We start from the raw sequence: 20,524 nt of genomic DNA, 5'->3' as shown, positions 1-20,524 counted from the left end.
GGGTGGGCAGCATGCGGGAACTGAGATGTAGGAACCCTTGCTGCAGGCAGCAGAGAAAACATGTGACTCGGCTGGAGGTCTGACTGCAACTGCTGGCTGTTTATCATCAGCCAACCTCGTGATAAAGGTCTGAGGGTCAGCGATAATTGGACTTCGGTTCCCTGTACTGGAGAACGGCCATTAACCCGATCTCGAAGCGCTCTGAACCCAAACCCTGCCACGCTCACACCCCTTTGATGTAGAGGATCATTAAACAAGACCTCCGGTGCACCCAGCCTGCTTGCTGCAGCTACAGGCTGATTCACGAGCAAGCTTTAATTATCTATTAAAATGGAATTGCAGGCTGCTCCCCTTAAAGTGGTAGACTCAGGGCTTTAAAGCAAACCATAAGAGACTTGAAGGGTTTTTTATAGGATAGGAACACACTGTACATGAAGTAAATGCATTGTGCAGTGGAAAAAAAAGAAACAGCGTCTGACATGTACAGCAGATCTTTGTGTGTGTGTGTGTGTGTGTCTTAGAAATCAGTGATCCAGGAGGGTAATCTAGTTGTTATTGTGACAGTGAAAACGTAGTCTTAACATGACCGTGCTTGCATGCCTTCGGTTTGATCAGACAAAGAGGTGCACCCAATACAGCGCTAGGTTCTATTGGTAGATCAGCAAATAAATCTGGATAAATCCCACAGATTTATTCAAATAGATTGTTCAAATTGTTCAATCTATTTCTTCAAATAGATTGTCTCCCAGATGCCCCTAGCCCTGCATCCTTTCATTAACGCTGTGGTAAATAGGATTATGCTCATTGAAATGTGAGTAATGTTTTAATTACTGTCTTCAGGAGGACACTCAGATAGGGGAATGCAGGCATGAGAGAAAGGTGAAGCGTGCATCTTACTGATCTGCTTTTTCATGAAGCGGTGAGGCCGTGTGGTGCTGCAGGACCTGTAGCTTTTTCTTTATTTTTTTAGGCAGGCAGATTCAATCTGCATGCCCCCTGTGGGATTGTTTTGGCCCAGGCTGGATGGTACAGCTCTGGGTGGTGCAGTGTCTCAACAGGCTGTGATCGATGGGGGAATGCCCCAGCAGGGAGGGAGCCCCGGCTAAAAATACCGACTGCAGCTGATTCGCAGCGCTCTTCACAAGAGTGCTGTGAGATCCCAGGCTCGCTGATACACTGGCAGGTGTGGCGCGCACCCTGCTCCGCACCCGTGAACGAGGGCAGGCAGCTAAATACATCATCCTCATGGAGCAGCGCTACGCTGCTATAGCGTGGTTACAGGGAGGTGCTGCATCGGGGGCAGTACTTGTCTTTCTTATCAGATAGTAACGACACCTCGTTGAGAATAGGGGTATATGGTTCTGTAAGAGGATAGCTGCTTGCATCGTACGGGACCCTGCAGAATACTCTATAAAGGCATCACAAATAAACCGAGTTCTTCATCCGAAAGCTTGCCTAGGAACGGGGTGGAGCAAAACAAAGAGGCATTCATTCGCCTTCCCCTTTGGAAGTGTCAGCTGGGTCTCCAGTGGACTGTAATCTGCAGCACAATCTGCTACAATTGGTAATCTTTGTTGAACTGAAAGATTGAACGAGTCTCAGTTGAACAGCGGCACTGAGCTGAATGCGCACTGTATTTATTGAAGGCAGGGAAGTGAATGCTTGAGGGGGCTGAATCCACCAATCCTTGTAAAAGAGCTTGCCCTGCTACTTCAGAGGACTGAAGAGGCAGGAGTGAGCACCTTTGATTTACAGCAGCTTCTTGCACACGAACCCGTTTTAGTGCTTGTTTCTGTTCTGCTTCCCTCTTCACGGGAATGCACACCAGCCGCACACTGGCTCTGTATTAACGTGCCCTTTTGCCCATGTGAGCGAGCTCCACTTCACACTGCAGTAATTACAGTTGCTGTGCAACTTGCTCCTCATGTGACTTGCCGTCAGTTCCATCATGTCTCCCATGCAGCGGTAGAGTTGCGCTGTGGATCTCTGCAGAGTACCTGAGAACTGGCATAGACTGTGTGAGGCTGAGCTCAGCCTACGGACTCAGCCTGTCCATTACTGTCGGTGCTAGTGTGAAGGGTGCACGGAGACGCCACTCATTACTGACAGCTCACAAACACAGTGAATATTTAATGGAATAAGTTATTTATTGTCTAGTGTGCAGTTCAGAAAGCCTATTGGGGAAAAACGTAGGTCTGGACGTTTCCTGGCTGAGTTAACGTTATTTTAAACAATAATAATGTTGTATATCCTTTAATCTCACCAGTGAGCCTGACCCTGTTTCATCAGTCTGTGCCACATTTAAAGCTTGTAATTCATGGCTCCATCCATGGCCCCGTTTCCCAAAAGCCCTTCATTTTTAATTGTATGGATTTTGTAAATCCATTTTAAATTACCAGATGCATGTGGTGAAACTAGTGTATTATTTAAGACAAGGCTATCCATTTGTAGTGAAACTTGGTACAGCCATTTATTTGCTTTTTGTTATATATATATATATATATATATATATATATATATATATATATATATATATACATACACACATACACACACACACACACAACACACACACACACACACACACACACACACACAGGGTGATTAGAATGCAAGCTTACCGCATCAATGATATGGTACCTTGATGTGGTAAACTTACTTTCTTCTCACCCTGCATATTTGGGGCACAAGCGGAAGACCTTTTGAACTGCCCCCGCTAACACTAACGAGGCTGCTGCTGCCTGACGTGATTTTGATTGGGTGCACATTTCCAAGTGCCGTCTTCTGATTGGTCGATCAGACTCACATCGTTAGTGCAAATGCAACACAGTGGCGGTCACCTCGAAAGTCTCTTGTGAGAAAGTCACTGTGCTGTCATGTCAGGTTTCCCTGCTTCACTTTAGGCACAGAATAGGTCAGCCCTAAGCAAAGCTCTGAGCCGCTGCAAAGCCCTTTCATTATTCATTTTTAAATGTACATCACAGAGAAAAAAAGCTTCATTATTCAGAAGTGGTTTAATTGGTGACGGCATCGTGTTTCTCTCTTTTATTATTCTCCTTATGCTGGTGAGTCTTCCTGGACTGTTTGAGAAAACGAGGTCCAAGTTGTAAGTAATTGAAACGCTATGAGTGGAATAGCAGCTGGAAATCCATTACTGTATGTGCAATCGTGATCATCCAACTCCATAGCATTTATTTATTTATTTCTTAGACAATACCTTATTTATCATTTATTCACTATTCATTATATATAGCCTACCATTCTGAGACTGGTGGTTCTTTCACAAATCACTGGCCCACAGTGTTACATATTTAGTAGAAAATCATGTAAGCTTTAGCTTTAGTTTCCATGGAAATCAGACTCGACTCAGACATCAGAGAATGGAAATGGCCCTTCAAGGACAAGCTTGCCTGCTTGTAGCTTCTCAGAGTTGATACCTAGGACTAATTGTACCACCCTGCCGTACACCATAGGCTGCTCGGGAACTGAACATCATACTGCAGCTGTACATAGCAGCCTTGAGCACTGGAGCTTGCTGTGGGATCCTTGTTGATAAGTGGTTTACTTGTCATGACCCCTCCTCTCTCAGGGTCAGATACTTGTAAAGCTGTCTTAGACACTGCTGGAGTGGTAGGGCAAAAAATAAGCAGGAGTTGGAAATCTTAGCGGACAATCGTTCCAGCCATTACAAGCTCTTTGGCGTTTATGCTGCAGAAATCGATGATAGCGTTTGATATGAAGAGGTGTATAATTTTAGCTGCACAGCTGCCCTCCCATCGTATATAGATAGTTACCCGCAGGCATTTCCAAAACCTCACTGCAGAAATTCCGCTTCGAGGAGTCTTTTCAGAAGCAGAGCCAGTGGTTGAAAAGGGACGTTGGTTCGTAAGCCAGGTAAATAATGGTCCTCCTAACAGAGACAGAAATAAGTATTTACAGAATGCACATAATAAAATATTAAGCAGGAAAGAAATTAAACATGTAGAAATGTTAAAGGACCTTTTGTTCAGATCAATAAAACAGACTCCTTTGGCAGAAGAAAAGGCAGCTGAATGTGTTTGTTTTTAGGTTTTTTTCTACAGAAGAAAGCACTTTATGATAACATGGGAAAATAAAGAGGTCTTGGTTTTTGCTCATAGCTTACACTCGGCATGCGAAACAAGACTGATAGAGCTGATGGAAAAATAAAGGACCCACACTCTGGAAAATGTAAGGCGATAAGATCGAAGGGCAGGAAACTTAAAACAGCGTAAAATAATTGCACCCAATTGAGAGCATTTCCTGGCAGACGTGACGTGCATCATGATGGCAGACGCACCTGGAGGTCACGGTGTAGCTTAATCAGTTTTATTCAGCAACTGATATTATTGATGCTTGTTTTGCAGCCCAGACATCTGAGTAGTTAGAGGAACTTTGTAAAGAACAATCCCAAGTGGTCCAGCTCTGTGTGCCTGCGTCTGTTTCGTGAACGTAAAGGATGATGAACTACAGGGGAAAGCGATGTGCAGATGCTCAGATATCTCAGGATGATAAATAAAAACGCAGTTAACACGTGCATTGAAGACCTTGACAAAGACTGCACTTCGAAACGCTTCTCGCTGAGTGTTTTATACATAGCAAGGAATGATTCAGCAAGTGCAAGAATATGGAAAACATATATATTTACAGATAGGGGAGGAGCAGAAGACAGCGATGCTAAGCAGTGAGGTTTTTTCTGGTTGCAGTTACCTGCAGGTGCTAGATCTGCTGGCAAGTGCAAGATAAATTGTTTGTTTAAAATGATGCAAAACCCTCCCATCCAGGAGTTTATCTGATAAACAAGCCCTCCTGCTGCACATGAGGACCTGCTGCAGAAGGGGAGGCTCCCTCTTTGTAGCTGATCTGATCCAGACACATCTGCCATTGAGCTGAATGATGAATGAGCAGTCTGCTGTTTCCTGTGATATAACCCAGGCCTATTATCACCTGTGTACTGCTGCTGATAGCAGGGACTGCTTGCTGTTGCAAGCTCCAGCCTGGCAGCATGGCACCATGGCACCATGGCAGTGCTATCAATTTTACCGGCTGTGCCGTTTGTCATAAATAACTACATCCCACACAGGCCGTGCTGTGCTGTCTCTCTTCGAAGCGCCCTATAAAGGATGGCGATTCATGTTTGACAAAGCTGTAGTTTGTGTAATAGCCGACATAAACTTGACAAGGGGAGTGATTTGTGTCTGTCGAGATGAAGTCACCACGTTCACTTTGCATACGGTAGCTTCCCATATTCGACACACAACTCTTGGGTCTCCTGCGCTGACGGAGGCCATGTGTCTTCAAAGGGGGTTCTTTTAGCACTAAAGATGTTTGGTATGGGAGAGACTGTGGCTTGGCTATACTATAAATGTAAGAGACACCCTACATACCATGTACAAACTCATCCTGTTGCCTTCATGTCCATTTATTTTTAATATTTATTTTACATAAGTAACGGGCTTGTTGTGTGTTACATTGGCGTTATGGATTCTGTCCCCCTTCAGATGAGATGAAGTAAAAGCTCTGAAACCTCAAATGCAGAGGAGCCCGGCTCTTTTGCATTGCTGTTGAGATGCTCTCTGAGTTTGCTCTTTGACTCCGCCCGCTCCACACAGATGGAAGTACAGTTTTCACGTAGTTGTCAATAAACAACAACAAAAATAAGTACCTGCCATCTCAATCCAGTGACAACATGCAGAATACCCTCTCAGACCCAGCGATGCCCCTGCCCCTTTTCTGTGCAGTGCAGGAGCAGTCTTTACCTGCTGTGCTGAAGCCCAGTGTCTCTGTCTCTCCCAGGCTGCGTGGTGACTGTGTCGGGCAGGATGACCTTCACCAGTAACAAGTCGATGGAGATCGAGGTGTTTGTGGACGCAGACCCCCTGGTGGAGACAACGAAAGGGAAGTACAGAGCGGTCAGTGCCTTCTTCACCTACATTTCACTGGATAAGGACGGAAAGCCACTGCCTGTCACCTCGCTAAAGGTAAGAATTTCAAAGGCTAAACTTGCTGCACATTTACCGGACCTAATAATATGATGAGTTGGCCATGCTGCATTTGCATCTCGTGTTATACGCTGAAGCTGCAGGGACCTGGGTAGATGATATTTGTCTTCTAAGATAGTTGCTCGTTAACGACACACAAGACAATTCAACTTTCAGATCCAATGACCGAGAATCCCAGCTCCACTCTGAACGATTTTAAACAAGATGTAAAGACACTTCCAGGATCTCTTTGGTGTAAAACCTGTGTAGTTTTTTTTTCTTTTCCCTTTATTTCCTGCCCAGTCTGTTGCTAATTTTAGCATCCTGTCCTGTAACACACGCCTGTGTTAGGCTGTTTTCTCATTAACGTTGATGTGTGGCTGAGAGTTGTCATGCTGATGTTCTTCATTATTCCAAAGCGGCTCACAGGATAATTATCAAGTCCCTTCCCCTCCCCCCAAAACCCATAGAAATGACACACGGCTGCACCCTTCATCAGGGAGACAGGTACGGTCCGTAACAGGCCCAAAACTGACCTGTGTTTGTCAGTCAGGTTCAGGTGGAAAGGTGGAAAGATTTCAAGTTTCAAAAGGAAATCAAGAGTTGAAAGCGTGCCTGTTTTTGTAAAGCGCTCGCGAGTTGATTTTTTATTATTTGAGTTTCAGCCATGACATAGTGTTGGTCTCCTTCCTTTTGGATGTTTGCTGCATTTTGTTCTAAAAATAAATGTAAAAAAAAAAAAAAACAAAACACTTTCAGTTTCTTTTTTAAGCTCAGCATTTCATGTAGAGAACATCATGAATACACCCTCGGCTAGTTCAAGGATATAAATAACATTGTGACAGGCCAGCCGCTTCTATTTTTTGACTTCAGGTAATTTTCAGTCATGTGAAAAAATCTTTCTTTCGTGTCTATTTTTAGAGCCTCTTTCTGTAGCTCAGAAGCTGGGGGGATGGGATTGGCTGCTGCTGTCTGCAGTGTGTGTGTGAGTGCGTAGGTGTGCGTGTGTGTGTGTGTGTGTGTGTGTGTGTGTGTGTGTGTGTGTGTGTGTGTGTGTGTGTGTGTGTGTGTGTGTGAGTGTGTGTGTGTGAACAGGGTGCTACATCTTAGTTACCCTTGAAGCGTGATGTAAATACATTTAATGGAGAAATATAACAGAGGACTGTTTAAGGTCATTTTACTGGCATAAATACCTTTGCATTGCTAACCCTCCATTGTCATCAACAGAAGAAAAAACTGAAACACTTTAACACAGCAAACTTTTATTCCCTGTCGTCCGTGGAGTAGCCCACATGCTGCACAGTTCCTAATTTAATGGCAGCTGCGTTGAGAGAGCAATTGCAGCTTTGTATTGGAATTAAAAAGGAGGAGAAGACCCCTGTAGTCCAGCAGCTGAGTGTCCCGCTGCTTCTGCTGCCTCTCTGCGTCTCTGGAACTGCAGGGGAGAATCGAATCACCTGAGCAATGTGGGTGACCTTTCCAGCGCCGCCAGAAAGGGGAATTATTCTTGAGCCCTTTTGTCACTTCAGATAATAAGATAGAGTCGATGTTCTCGCCCCCTTGATAAGAGCTGGTTATTTATAGAGCTCCCGTCCTCAAAGAGGAACAGTGTTTGTGTTTGGAACTGGAGGTCCCGGGTTGTGCAATGTGATCCTGGATTGCTCAGCTTTGCTTTTTATAGATTAACTGAATTGCAGATTTTCGAGGGATGCACACTAATCCCCAGTCGTCTGCAAAAAAAAGCATTTGAAAAAGGGTTTGAACAAGAATCCTGTATAAACTCTGAGGTTATTTTTAAATTAAAAAAAAGGTTGTTATATTTTTAAACATCCCCTTTGGTTTTTTTTGTTTTTGTTTTTTAATTATTATTATTATTATTATTATTATTATTATTATTATTATTATTAGAGTGATGTCGCCCTGCCTAGACTTTTGAAAGGAAAATATCCATTATAAAGTGAAGCATGGATAGAAATAGTGTTTGTGTAGCTACCCGTATCTTGATATGTAGGATATCTTTTCTGAATTGTTCTCACTCATTTTAGTTGAATTGTTAAGATTATATTAATATGTGATTTTGCTTAGGGCAACAATGGCCACCTCTTTACTTACCGCCTGCACTCAGCGGATCTCAGTCTTCATTTCTACTGCTGCCTGTTTCAAGAGACATTGCCAGATAACCAGCCAGATGGTAGTCTTGTGTTAAACTGCTGACACCACTGGATTTCCAGGCAGCGCTGGTACTGTCTGCCATTCCAATTATCACTGCCAGTGCCACCTCATGCCAGCCTGGAGTCTGGCGACCTTTTCCCCAGCTCAGTGGCACCTGGTTTGGCTGTAAGTGCTCTAGCATTCCAGCAGACTCCTGCACGCAAGTAAGAGATTGGCACTGCAGGTATTCGTACCAGTAAGCTCTAGGGTTAATGTTGCATTGAAAGATGAAGCGCTTCAGAAACATTAAACAGCTCAAGGAGAATCAGGATTCAACAGGATACTCATCAATCACTAGAAATACTTAACGAAGAACAAAAGTCATTGATCAGCTGAAAACCCAGTATTTTAATAACATGCTACGTTTCGGTGTTCCAAGAACACTGTGACATAGACAGTTCTGAGTTCCAATCCTAAAAGGATGCATTGCCTTCCAGGTTCTGTATACATACACACACACACACACACACACACACACTCATATACATGTACAATACCTCCCTCATCCTAACACTTTTACTTGAAAAAAAAAAACAGAATCACAACAATCTTGAAACAACTTAAAGACTGTTCTTCAAACAGTTCATTGTTTATGACAGACTGGAGGTAAAGGCCTTGGTATTAGACTTGTAATCTTTGGGTAATAGTAGATTAATTAAAGTAAAGAGGCTTCTAATGGCTCAGTCAAGGAGAGGCTGAGGCAGTTCTCAAGATGTTGTGCAGAGCTCTGCATGCAGGAATCGAAATGGGTTTAATCCTGTCATTCAATTAGCGGCTCTTTCTGTCTCCCAGACGGTAATGGCGTGCATTTGAACCAATTTCAGGACCAGAATAAGAGCTCCCAGGACTCTCATCTCTGTTCCCAGCTCCGGCTTTCCAGATGTCCTGTCATTTCAAATTCTTTTCTAATTTTTCAGAACCACTGAATCCCACTGAAACACGGAAATTATGGCCTTGCTCTTTAAAGAAGCACTCACTTCTCAGAGCGGGCAGATATTTTGATTCGTGGAAAATGAATTACTCTGAAACAAAGGCTTGGCAGTTTTTTGAATTTTTCTGCCAGTGTGATTACAAACTGTTAAAGACTGAAAGCTGGATGGAATTGCAAGCTGTAAGAAACTCAGGGGCTGATCTGATTAACCTAGACCCCATGGAGGGTAACTGGTTACCCTACCCCATGTGTAAAGCATTACTGAAAAACAGTTGGACTCAAAACATAAACGAAGGCCCATGTATCTTGTAACAAACCTACTGCTTCTGGCTCGAAGCGTAGCATTAAGCATTGCAACCTCCCCCGATGTCATCAAGCCTCACTGCAAGCCTCATTAAGGTCAGCCAAAAGAAAATAACTAGGGTTTCACTTATCAAGCACTTCGATCAGGTAATTACTAAGACTGATAACGCCATGAAACTTACAAATCAACAGATTGTATAACCACGTGCTATAATATATACTTCAGTTTACTGTACCTTAATATTGCTTTCATAGTGTTATTTAACTCAAACTGACTGTGTACACAGGTGTACAGAAAACAAGAGGAGCGATGTGGCTTGACTACCTGGTCAGCTGTTAGTCTTTGACTCTTGCACTTGGCAGTTGTGCTAGATGTTTAGATTTAGCTCTGAGAGCTTTATGACCTTTGAAAGGCGAGGCTAGTTAGGGTAACACTGAAACCAGGAATTAACCAAACTGCTATTTAACTGGTTTAGGGTTTTTTAAAACTGCATTTAAAAAAACTTAAATTGTTCTTGATCACAAGTGAGATCAGTCTTTTCCCTTTTGAGTTAGCCCGTATGTGCATGCGCGCGCATGCGTGTGTGTGCGCTCTCTCGTATTGATTCAGAACACATTAAAGGTAATTTTGTAAGGGAGCGTCTCTGCCATTAATCTTTGCACTCATAGCTGTATCTGTTTCTTCTCATAGACTATTTTGAGTGCATCCATCATAATCAGAGGCTTTCCTAGCTCTGCCTGGAGCAAGCCTTGCAAAAACAACAGCACAGAGGACCACCTGTCTACAACGAAGTAGAGAATGACCTTCAAACAAGCTTCGTCCTTCGTGCCAGCACTCATTCCCTCTCATCCCTTTATTTGCTTTTAAGTTGCACCGAATTGAATGAATGTTGGGTTGCCAGCCTCTTCATCAGGATTTCATCTTCTTCTTGCAGCGTTGAAATATCTGGAAGGAGTGCTTTTGGAAAGTTTGCGTGTACATTGTGTATTATTGATGGGGGGTGGGGTGAGAGTTACAGGAATTGGTTTGAGAGCTCAGTGTGCTTTAACTCTACAGTTATTCTGCTGTGCAATTTTCTTCCCACATTAATAATTTCATTTTGGTGGAGTGATGCCCACTTTGCAGCAGGAGTTTGAAGAATATTTATATCCACACTACCTCAACAATGCACCATCTACACATGATTTCCATTCACTTTATTCTCAATTTTCAAAACCTGGCGATGGCTTATCCTATATGTGGATATTAGTTTAAATCATTCAGATAGATGCCAGTGAGTATGAACCAGAATTCTGTGCTGCTCTGCAGAGGCTAACAATCACAGTGCCCGACCCAAGCCAACAGATCATGTGAGCAGTAATAATCTTCCCAGCGCAGGTGTTCAGCAGAGCCTCGTCCTGCTCCAACACGAGGTAAAGCCACAGGTGCATGTTCGTCCAGCGCTCCTCGTTAATTAGGCATGGCTTCTTACACCCACTCCCATGAAAGTGTGGGTGGAGGGATCATTAGTGGCAATGCTGGCACGAAACCTTACCCAGCAGGCCAGGTCTGCAGCTGAATGCGGGCAACTCATTAAAGGCTACATTTCTTTTCCATATCTGTTAGTTTGTTACAATCTCTTGGTTGTTGAAAATCTGTAAATCACATTCTGGCTCATTAATGCTTTTCTTTGTTTTCCAATAATAAACTAGGATGGGGGTGTCCTGTTGAATTAATATTGTACAGGTTAGGATATAGGGACCTTAACCTTCACAATAACCATGATGGTTTTAATGGGTTCCACCAACAAATACATTCAATTAGGTATCAGGGACAGACGCCTACATCCTATAATGTATACTGCAAGACATATACCAAACAGCTTCAATAAAATGATTAGGTCTAAGGCAAACAACAGCACCCCAAAGGGGGGAGCGATTTCCAGTCGGAATGCCCAGGGCCCTGAAGTTCTAGACTCTTACGCTTTCATCTGCTTCAATGAAAAGGCATTGGAAGGAATGAGGTTTAGCAGACTCCGGGCGTTGAGGCGCTACAGTGTATTCAAAAGGGCTGCTTATTCAGTCGCAAACTGAAATAAGCGACTAATCTCATTCTGTGAGTGACTGTCTGATTACTGCCAGCCCTTTGAACTTGACCTGCGAAGAGAAAACAAAAGAAGCGAATAATGTAATAAGAGCACTTCCTTTGAAAAGCCCATCCCTTCGGAGGGCCTCAGACGGTGATGCATCCCACAATGGGGAAAACACACTCTTATTCTCTGTGTGTCAGGTGTAAGACTTCTAGCTGTTACTGATTTAAAAAGAAAAAGCCTTTACAGTAATGTAGGAATGATAGCTGTGATGAGCTTAGTGCCAAAGGCTAATTAAAAGACTTTAAAAGCCAGGTTGTTGAATTGATTGCTTTAGTGGTAGTGAGGTGTGATGAGAGAGGCAGAGAGAGAATGAGGATTGCAGGCTTTTTTTGGTGTTTCCACTTTTCTACGGTACAGACAAGTCCCAATGGTAAAGGGTAAAGAACTGGGGAGTCCATCAAAATCATTTCCCTGCGCTGCACCAGGTGCCTTTTCCTTATAGTTTTTCATTATAACAATGCAGACTGCACAGAACCCCTGTCGAAAAAGTTCAAATACTGTGGCCAGGTTTGTGCCCTGGAGACCAGAATGCTGTGGCCTTGTTGGCAGCCAACCCAATCTGGATCTAAAGCCATTGCAATCTCTTACTCTGCGCTCTCAGTCTCTGCTTGTGGGCCATTTGATAATATAATTTATTTTACGAAGTTAGTTAAATGTTAAGTGAGGCAAATGACCGTGCACTCGACTGTACCCACGATCAAAGAGCTTTGTAGACCTCAGTTCTTTTTAATATACTGTAACAAGGCCAGGATTGGGTTGCTGATAGTTTCAACAGACATCAAAGTCATGTAATATATATATTACAGCTTGTGTGTCTGTCACTGTGCTGATCTGCTGAAGTGGCAAAAAGTGATCCCCTTACAAGCCATTCGGAAAAAAAAAAAGTTTTAGTATTGGCCCCCCCACCCCTCCCCACCCCTCCCCGTCCATATCTGATTTCTGTTCAGTTGTCAGTTTTCGTCCATTACAATCCCAGAGACCCCTAAAATAGAATCTGGGAAAGATGAGAATAATCTGAATATATTTCTTCTTATGTACAATACACAGAGGATCATTATTATAAACCACGCTCATTATGTGAAGAAACTTTTTATTTTTTTAAATTTTTTTTAAGGAAACGGTCTCAGAATTGGCTTGTAATTCACACATAACATCACACTCCAGAGTTCTCTACATGCCATTAGCCGAGCAATGCACCCACATCTTGCTGTTAAAAAAAACAGCTTTGAGCCAACCATCTATTGTAATCTCTTATTTGCTCTGCAATATTGTCATCTTGGCATACCACCACCCCGGCCTTATTTGCTGTGCTGAATGCTGTTTTGAAAATGAAATCGATATTCTTGTTGTCTTGAAAGCACAAAGCATTGGTGTTTGTTTTTTTGCTTATGGGGATTTACTGCGCAGTGCTGACTAGAACACGCCAGGGAACTGTGGTTGTGCTGAAATGACCTGGAATTCAATGAGGACTCCAGTCGTGGTGATATCCATGTTCCATTGCTCTCAAGCAAAGGGATTTTGTTTTGTTGGCAGAAAGGGTTGCATATTAACAGAACGAGCCACCACGTTAAGCAGCGTGTGTTCCTCTGATAGGGCATTGTGTTAATTAACAATAACGACATGTGTTTTAATTGCCCTCATTGCTGCCCGAAGACTCCTCTACGAACGAGAGCAAGGTTCCCTACATGCTTGCCATAATTAAGAAGTCCATACACCCAAAGGCTCTCGTTAAGGAATTATGATGTCCTCCATGGGATGCTGTCAGAACCGTTGAAGTTCATTAATTAAAGAGGAGGCGAGGAGAGCGTTTTTCTGTCAGAGCGGAACAAAAAAGGAACAATGACCCTATTTCTTCAAGGAGCTGTCCCGGGAGTCGGCTCCACCCTGAGGTAGAAGAGGGCGAGACGCGCGAGGAAGGTATAGGGCGTGTGCCTGTACGTTGTGTGGGCTGCACTTGTGCCACCCGGGAGTCATGCCAGACTGGATGAGATGCTCAAAGGGGCCAGGTTTATACTGCACTCAGTTATCTATATGGCACGGATAGTGACAGCCTCCTGCTGTCCCTTCTTCACACACATACTGCCCTGCCAATGTGCCTGGCGGGGCTATTCATTTAAAATAGAAGAAAGGAGCATCTAGCCACAAATGGCAAAATGCATGAGACTTTTTAGAAGTTGTTTAAGATGCCTAATTAAAGTACAAAGTGGTCTAGCATTTTCACACACGAGTGCCTATTGTTTCTATGCCACTGATTTACTGACTGCAAATTGAAATTCTCACACCCCGAGGTTTTCATGCAGGTAGGTATATAAAGGATATCAATGACATATCTTGAGGTGTTGTAATACGTTTGCACAGCACAGAACACTTCATTAGGTAAATCCAACTAAAATCTATTTTACTCATGCATAATGCTTGCATAACAGCATAAAGATAGACCATGGAAGGTGTGCAAATGCAACTAAATGCAAGCCTTCACAAATTTATTTTAAAGAAGTCACTGCTTCTGAACCCCAACCCAATATGACCTCTGTAGCCACGTTCAAGGCATACTGTAATATGAGGGCTCACAGTGTTTCCTTTCCAAATCAACACAACAGGCATGTACAAAACGCCCTCAGTATTACACACGACTCTCTATATGTGTTTAATTCCTAGCTTCGGGGGTTCAGTGTTAGGACGTCCTGGTTGGGGTTAAGGTTGTGTTTCAGTTTGGGAGGGCACCCCCACCTCTGTCCCCTCGCTTCCTTTCCTTTACACGTTTGCTGAATCTTCCCAATGTGATTTACTCAATCTAATTCCTAATCAGCTTGGGTTCATACCACTTCTTCATGTGCTTCATGCCCTTGAGTGTAATTCCATTTATTCAACAGAGATTATTATTATGCTCTTTATTTTTCCTCTCTCTCTCTCTCTCTCTCTCTCTCTCTCTCTCTCTCTCTCCCTCACTTTAACTCTACGCAGTGTTTTGTACGTGCCACAGTGCTGGAGACTCAAGGATGAAGTTATTTGAAGGACAAACTGTAGAGCTAATAGCAACAATGCACAGCTTATCATTGGCCAGCCCGCTTCTCCGTCTCAAAACTGAGTTCTCATAGACTTGTACACCAGGATTTTCTTTGCTTTAAAAAAAAAAAAAAAAAAGATTGTCATGTATTTGCCATATGATAACCCATAAACACTGATTCTCATGTTTGGGGACGGTTTAGTGCTGTGACTGCCTGTTGGTGTTATGGGGTAAGGGTACCCCAGGGTAAAGGGATTCCAGCAAGATGTTACCCAGCGATCCACTCTCGCAGCCTGGGGGGAAGACCTCTTTACTGCAGTGTGAAACCAGATAAACCGCTTGGATCACGGGATTCGTAGCAAAGCTGCCGACAACAGCTGCAAACTTTGATATAACTCTGAGTCTGGTTCTGGTTACCTCACACAGGAAAGAGAGCCCTGTGATCGTGGGTGAGCGCAGAACGAACCAAGAACGTTGTCAAACAAGCCGGCACAAAGTTGAAATGTTGTGCAGTGGAGAAAGGTGGGAAAGAAGTTTGTTTGAAAGCCCACACACGCAGACTCTCAGAATCCTAATGAAGTTAAACCAGGGCTGCCGAGGATGACTAAGGAGCCTTACTCACCTCGGAGTGGGCTGCAGAAATCCAAGTTTTAAAGGCTTTGAGTTAATGCAACTGCAGGCGCACACGCACACACACACACCCACACAAAGAAATATCCTTCCTTTCCAATTGCCTTGCTGTGCTGCATTAGCTTTGCACTGGTAGTGAGATAATGGCAGTGTGCGCAGGGGGGTGTGTGGGAAGATGATGGGACTGACACCCCAGGTGGAGATGTCTAGGATGGGTTGGTGATGGCAGGGTGTCCCTAGTTCTCTTGCTTCTTATATATGAGAGAGAGAGAGAGAGAGAGAGAGAGAGAGAGAGAGAGAGAGAGAGAGAGAGAGAGAGAGAGAGAGAGATTTAAATAGGCATAAATGAGTGTAGTTGCCGTGGCATCAAAAGCCTGTAAATACCTCCACATTTTGTTTTCAAACACACTTTCCGCTGATAAAAGGTCGTTAAACTGAACCGTTGGGAAGTTGTCTCTTTAGCATTCATTAGTCAGGGCTGGGATTCTTTTTAGACCTCGATCTAGAATTTTATGTCAATGACAAGAAAAAAAAAAGCACTTAATAATCTCGGGTGACCTCATCACCGCAAGCGAGAAGCACCAGCTGGGGGAACAAGAGAAGAGCGCTTCCAAGAAACCGATTTTCCCCAGCCAGTACAAAAAATCCCAAAGTGCATTCTGCTAATTCCAATATGCAGACAAAACCCAAAGCAAATCTGGATTGGTAATTCCCTCTGTGTGGGGCATGGGTTCTTAAATCGGTCTCGGGTGATTGAAGAAGGTGCTGCTTCCTCCTGATTTCTGTAGCTTGCATGTGTGACCATCATGGGTTGGATCACTACAGTAACAAAGTATCAGCAGCCATGGGCCCTATTGAAATGGTGGGCTGGATTCTCAAAGCTATTTACTCCGTCATTAGCACCATTTTTTTTATTTTAAGTTTACGTTGTGTATATAAATTAAGCGACATTCAGGCATCTGGCAAAACAGTTATACAGAAAGAGAAGCCTGGAGCCTGTACAAAGCATTGAACCTTCTTCTCCTAAGTGCTGAAGCTGTTTGTTCAGCGCCCTGTCGCATTGTAAGGTTACCAAGCCAATCTTCAATGGCAGAGATAAGGGCAGTTTTAAAATTGTCAGAGTTAACTGTTTTACCTTGCCGTTCTGTCTGGTTTTCATCGGTTGGTTTGGGTTTTTTTTTTTGTGCATTTTGCAAGTAGTTTTCAGCTCCATGTACGAGCGACAGTATTCAGCACCAAACTCCAGACACATTGGGGGAAGTTCACTCCAGTGTTTTTTCTTGAAAGTGGTGGTAATGGCGTTTTGGAGTAAAAGGCTTTGTGAATTCCCTCCTTTTAGTCAAACTCACAGCAGTTTCTGCAGTGTAAAACTAGAAGCAAATATAACACACTGGAAGAGTGGAGGCTGTCAGTCGAATAACAGCCTCTTCAGCCGAGAGAAAACTTGTCCATTTGACACACAACATTTACCAAGACATGATTTGTTTTAATAAGAAGGGCAGGGTGCCAGAGAAGCAGATAAATACCGTGGAATTTTGAGTTTTGTTGAACTTGAGGTTTGGGGGTTAGCAGACCTCCAAGCAAAACAAACTGGGATACATACAGCACTCAGTGGAAAAAAAAAAGTTGTTAGAAGAAACTAAACTGCTCCCTACATGCGTCTCAACAAGGCTGATATATGTGTGGCAGGGCAAGAAGTCGTGCTGGAGATGGAATTACCCTCACACCACAGATCAAAGCTCCCGTACCACGCTCAACCGGCAACTCGAGAGATGTCCTTTTTACAAGTTTGCCGCAGTGCATTTGCACGGTCATTTTTTCCAGTTCCCGATGCTTTTTCCTGTGTATTTACTGTGGCTCATTGTCCGAATTCACAGTGTTACCCTCTTTAACGATGCGTAATGCAGAAGATTAAAGGCATTGTATTCCTTCTGCTAGCAACTACTTCCTTATCTTCAATTTAGACAGCCGTGTTTCCAGCTGATCTCAACGTAGCTGTTTTACTTTGTGTGTAATTGCAGTTTATCAAGAGACGTCACTGGGTTTAATTAACAGAAAACCAGCGGCACTACTTTTCCATCACTGGGAGTGTTGACAGCTGGCACCTGCTGCCAATGGCAGATCGCTGGGATGCCTGAGTGGGTGGAATCAGACTCAATAACCTGTATGACTCAGCATTTAAAATCCCATTCACAACACACACACACACACACACACACACACACACACACAGCTGTCAGGGAGCGTTTCTCAGAAGCTATTTTAAGTTCACCTATTTTCAGATCTTCCAGGTTTCACTACACTACAACGCTAAATGTTTGTTTGGTAACACTTGACATTCATTGTCTCTAATTACTGTGTATTTGCATAGTAGTTACTTAGTGAATACATGTGCACTTACACATAATTACAATGTTACTATGCATCGTTACAATGTACTTAAGGTGTAAATATGTTTGGACGATATAACCCTATCCCCAAACCGAACCCTATCCCTAAATTCTTTTCTGATGCAATTGTGTACATGCATGTATCGTGCAAAAAGATTTCCACATTAAGTACATTTTAACAATGCATGATAGCATTGTAATTATGTGTAAGTACGCCTGTATTTACTCAGTAACTGCTATGTAAAGTGTTACCCGTTTTCCTTTCTTACACTCCTGTTTTATGTATTTTTTAATGGATTGCCATCTTTTTCTGTTTCACAGCTTGAAACCCAAGAAGAGAAGAAGCGTTTCGAAGAAGGCAAAGTCCGATACCTGCAAACGAAGGCCAAGAGACAGGCGGAGCAGGAACGTCAGCAGTGACCTTTCACCCAGCGGGAGCAAATCAAAACATACAGTATATAACCGCTCCAGAAGAGAAACAGTGTATCACAAGCAACCAGAATAGTGATTCAACTCTATCTGAAAAGTATTGTTTTATTATTAACAGTGTATCACAAGCAACCACAATAGCGATTCAGTTCTATCTGAAAAGTATTGTTTTATTATGAAGTGTACGTTGTGTCTCAGTGCAGCATACCAAAGCAAATACATGTGTATTTATCAGAAACAAAACGAAATGCTTTATCTTATTGTATCTTAAAAGTATTTAAAGTTTTATTTTTAAAGGCTTGAACCACTATGTGCAAAGTATAAATTATATGTGTTGTGCCGCATGGAAAAATAACATAAACGCTACCAGCTGGATAAGGCTGCATTGACTCCCTTGTGTGTGGTTGATTGATTCATTGATCAAGGTGTTGCAGGCCAAGTAACAGGGATACCATTATTAATACCTGCACTGCAAACGGTTACTTGTTGGTTTCTGCTCTTGTAATATAACAGCATGACAAGTATCCATTGTGATGCCATTCTACCAATGGCAGCCTGTCCGTCACATGCCACTGTAGCTACCCTGGTGCTGCCGTTTTCCTCAGGGCATATAACTGGTGCCTCTGACGATTTGGTAAGGGTTGTGCATACGATTGCATGTACTTTGAGTATCTTGATAAAGATCTTACCGCCAAGGAACACATGGTTCAACCAGGACCAAATCTCTCTCTCCACTCTGTGCATGAATGCTTACAGATATCTCTCTAGACTGGTGATCTCTCTCTCTCTCTCTCTCTCTCTCTCTCTCTCTCTCTGTCTCTCTCTCCCTCTCTTTTTTCAATGAATTTCAATGAACTTCTGAGTTCTTTCCCAGCGAACAGTGGCTTGACAACGCAAGTAAAATCTGCAGTAAATTGAGAGACATCGCTTCTGCCTGGAGCGCTAGCGCATCAATTTGAATGAATAATGGCTGCTGTCTCTAGAACTTCGGGAAAACTCCAGGGATGGGAGATTTAAAGATGTTTGCATTTACCAATTTATAGCCCTGCAATCTTTATAATGTGGACAGGGATCCACGAAACAGCTTGTGTTGGAATGCAGTTGGGATTGCTGTAGAAAACCTCATTTTTCTTCTTTTACCCTCCACCGCCTCGTTACCCCCTTAGGTGCACTTTGAATTGTGGCAGGCACAGAATGCCCCCCCCATTTACTGTTCCTGTATTGCCAATCTGTACATTGAATTCCTGCTGGCCGAAGGAGGGGGGAGCCTACAGCTACTTGTTGGAGTCACTGGATAGCTCTTCTTAAAGAGTGAGAGAGAAAGCTAAGAGTCTAGGGACCGTGCAGGCAATAGGCTTTGTTTCCCCTCGAAAGCTATAGAGATCTGTTCTTTCATTTGGTTAAGGGCTGGTGCACCCAGATGAAGCATCTGCAACGAGTTCCCTTTCAACTCTTGAAAGATCCGCGTATCCAAACTGAGACGGAGAGCCAAGAGGGAGAATGGGAGATATGGTGGTGAAACAGGTTTCTTTCAGAGACTTTCCTTGCAATTATTACCCTGAGCAATCATCATTTCCCAGGAAGCCTGGAGCTACTGAACAAGGGAGGTGGAACGCTGTGCTACAGTTACAACATGTATATATATATATATATATATATATATATATATATATATATATATATATATATATATATATATATATATATATATATATATATATATCTATTCTGGACTACCGACAACCTGCTGGCTGGCAGAAATGAGACGTCAATGTCGGAACCTTGAATTGCATTGAATTAGCTTGACCCCACACCAAGCTAAACAGAAGCTGCACACAGTCTGCAGTGTTTAAAAATAGACTTGCTGCACCAGCCAATTCTCTTCATCATACCACTGTACAACCAGCCACATTCCCTAGCATGCTATTACCCTGAGTGGGTGGTGTAGGACTTCAAAAGAAATGATTTGGCAGAGAGTGAGCTACCTCAGATTGAGAGAAAAGAGAAAAGAAAGAAGGAAAATGAAAGCCTCACTGGTGCAGATGAGATTTGAATGGAATTGCTCATCGCAAGCACACTATTGCTTTGCTTTTAAATAATACACAGAATCCGGCCAGGCACAGAAAGAAATGAGCGATCCCAGCGCTCGCTGCAGCTGCACTGGAAGGAATATATTCCAGCCTTGCTATTTGTATCTCCCTGTGAATTTCGTTACGTCGGCTGGTTCTATAAACCCATGCAGTAAGAAGTGAAACCAGGGAGCAGTGTGTATTAAAATCAAACTGGCACATCATCAATTATGTCTTATCAAATGAAACATAGTCTCTGTTCATTGTGTTAATGCTGTTTGTTTTTTTTTTTCCAGCTAAAAAAAATAAAGGCTGAATAGTATTTTCTTTTTATGATTTTCTGTCTGTAAAATTGTGTTTATGCATGGACAGTAGTGCGCAAATGTATTAGAACATCTCATTGTGTCTGTGGTTTTGATTGTG

General features: G+C 43.0%; 1 protein-coding gene across 9 annotated transcripts in view; it reads left to right on the top strand.

Moving 5' to 3' along the window:
• LOC121328676 (cytosolic acyl coenzyme A thioester hydrolase-like) overlaps positions 1-18,421 on the top strand; it is a 49,937-nt gene extending 31,516 nt beyond the window's left edge. For 3 of the 9 annotated variants that reach the window (XM_041273612.1, XM_041273608.1, XM_041273610.1), the window contains 2 exons: positions 5,815-5,999; positions 17,925-18,421. In XM_041273612.1, coding sequence (XP_041129546.1) covers positions 5,815-5,999; positions 17,925-18,023 — 284 coding nt within the window. In that variant the 3' untranslated portion in view covers positions 18,024-18,421. Of the gene's footprint in view, positions 1-5,814; positions 6,000-10,135; positions 14,494-17,924 lie in introns of those variants that run through there. The other 6 variants (XM_041273615.1, XM_041273607.1, XM_041273609.1 and 3 more) reach the window with 6 other exon arrangements.
• Positions 18,422-20,524: the final 2,103 nt, after the last annotated feature.

This window comes from Polyodon spathula, chromosome 16 (genome assembly GCF_017654505.1).
Source record: "Polyodon spathula isolate WHYD16114869_AA chromosome 16, ASM1765450v1, whole genome shotgun sequence".
Classification (NCBI taxonomy): domain Eukaryota; kingdom Metazoa; phylum Chordata; class Actinopteri; order Acipenseriformes; family Polyodontidae; genus Polyodon; species Polyodon spathula.
The sequence above is the reverse complement of the archived record's forward strand: the minus strand, read 5'-3'. Positions and strand labels throughout refer to the sequence as shown.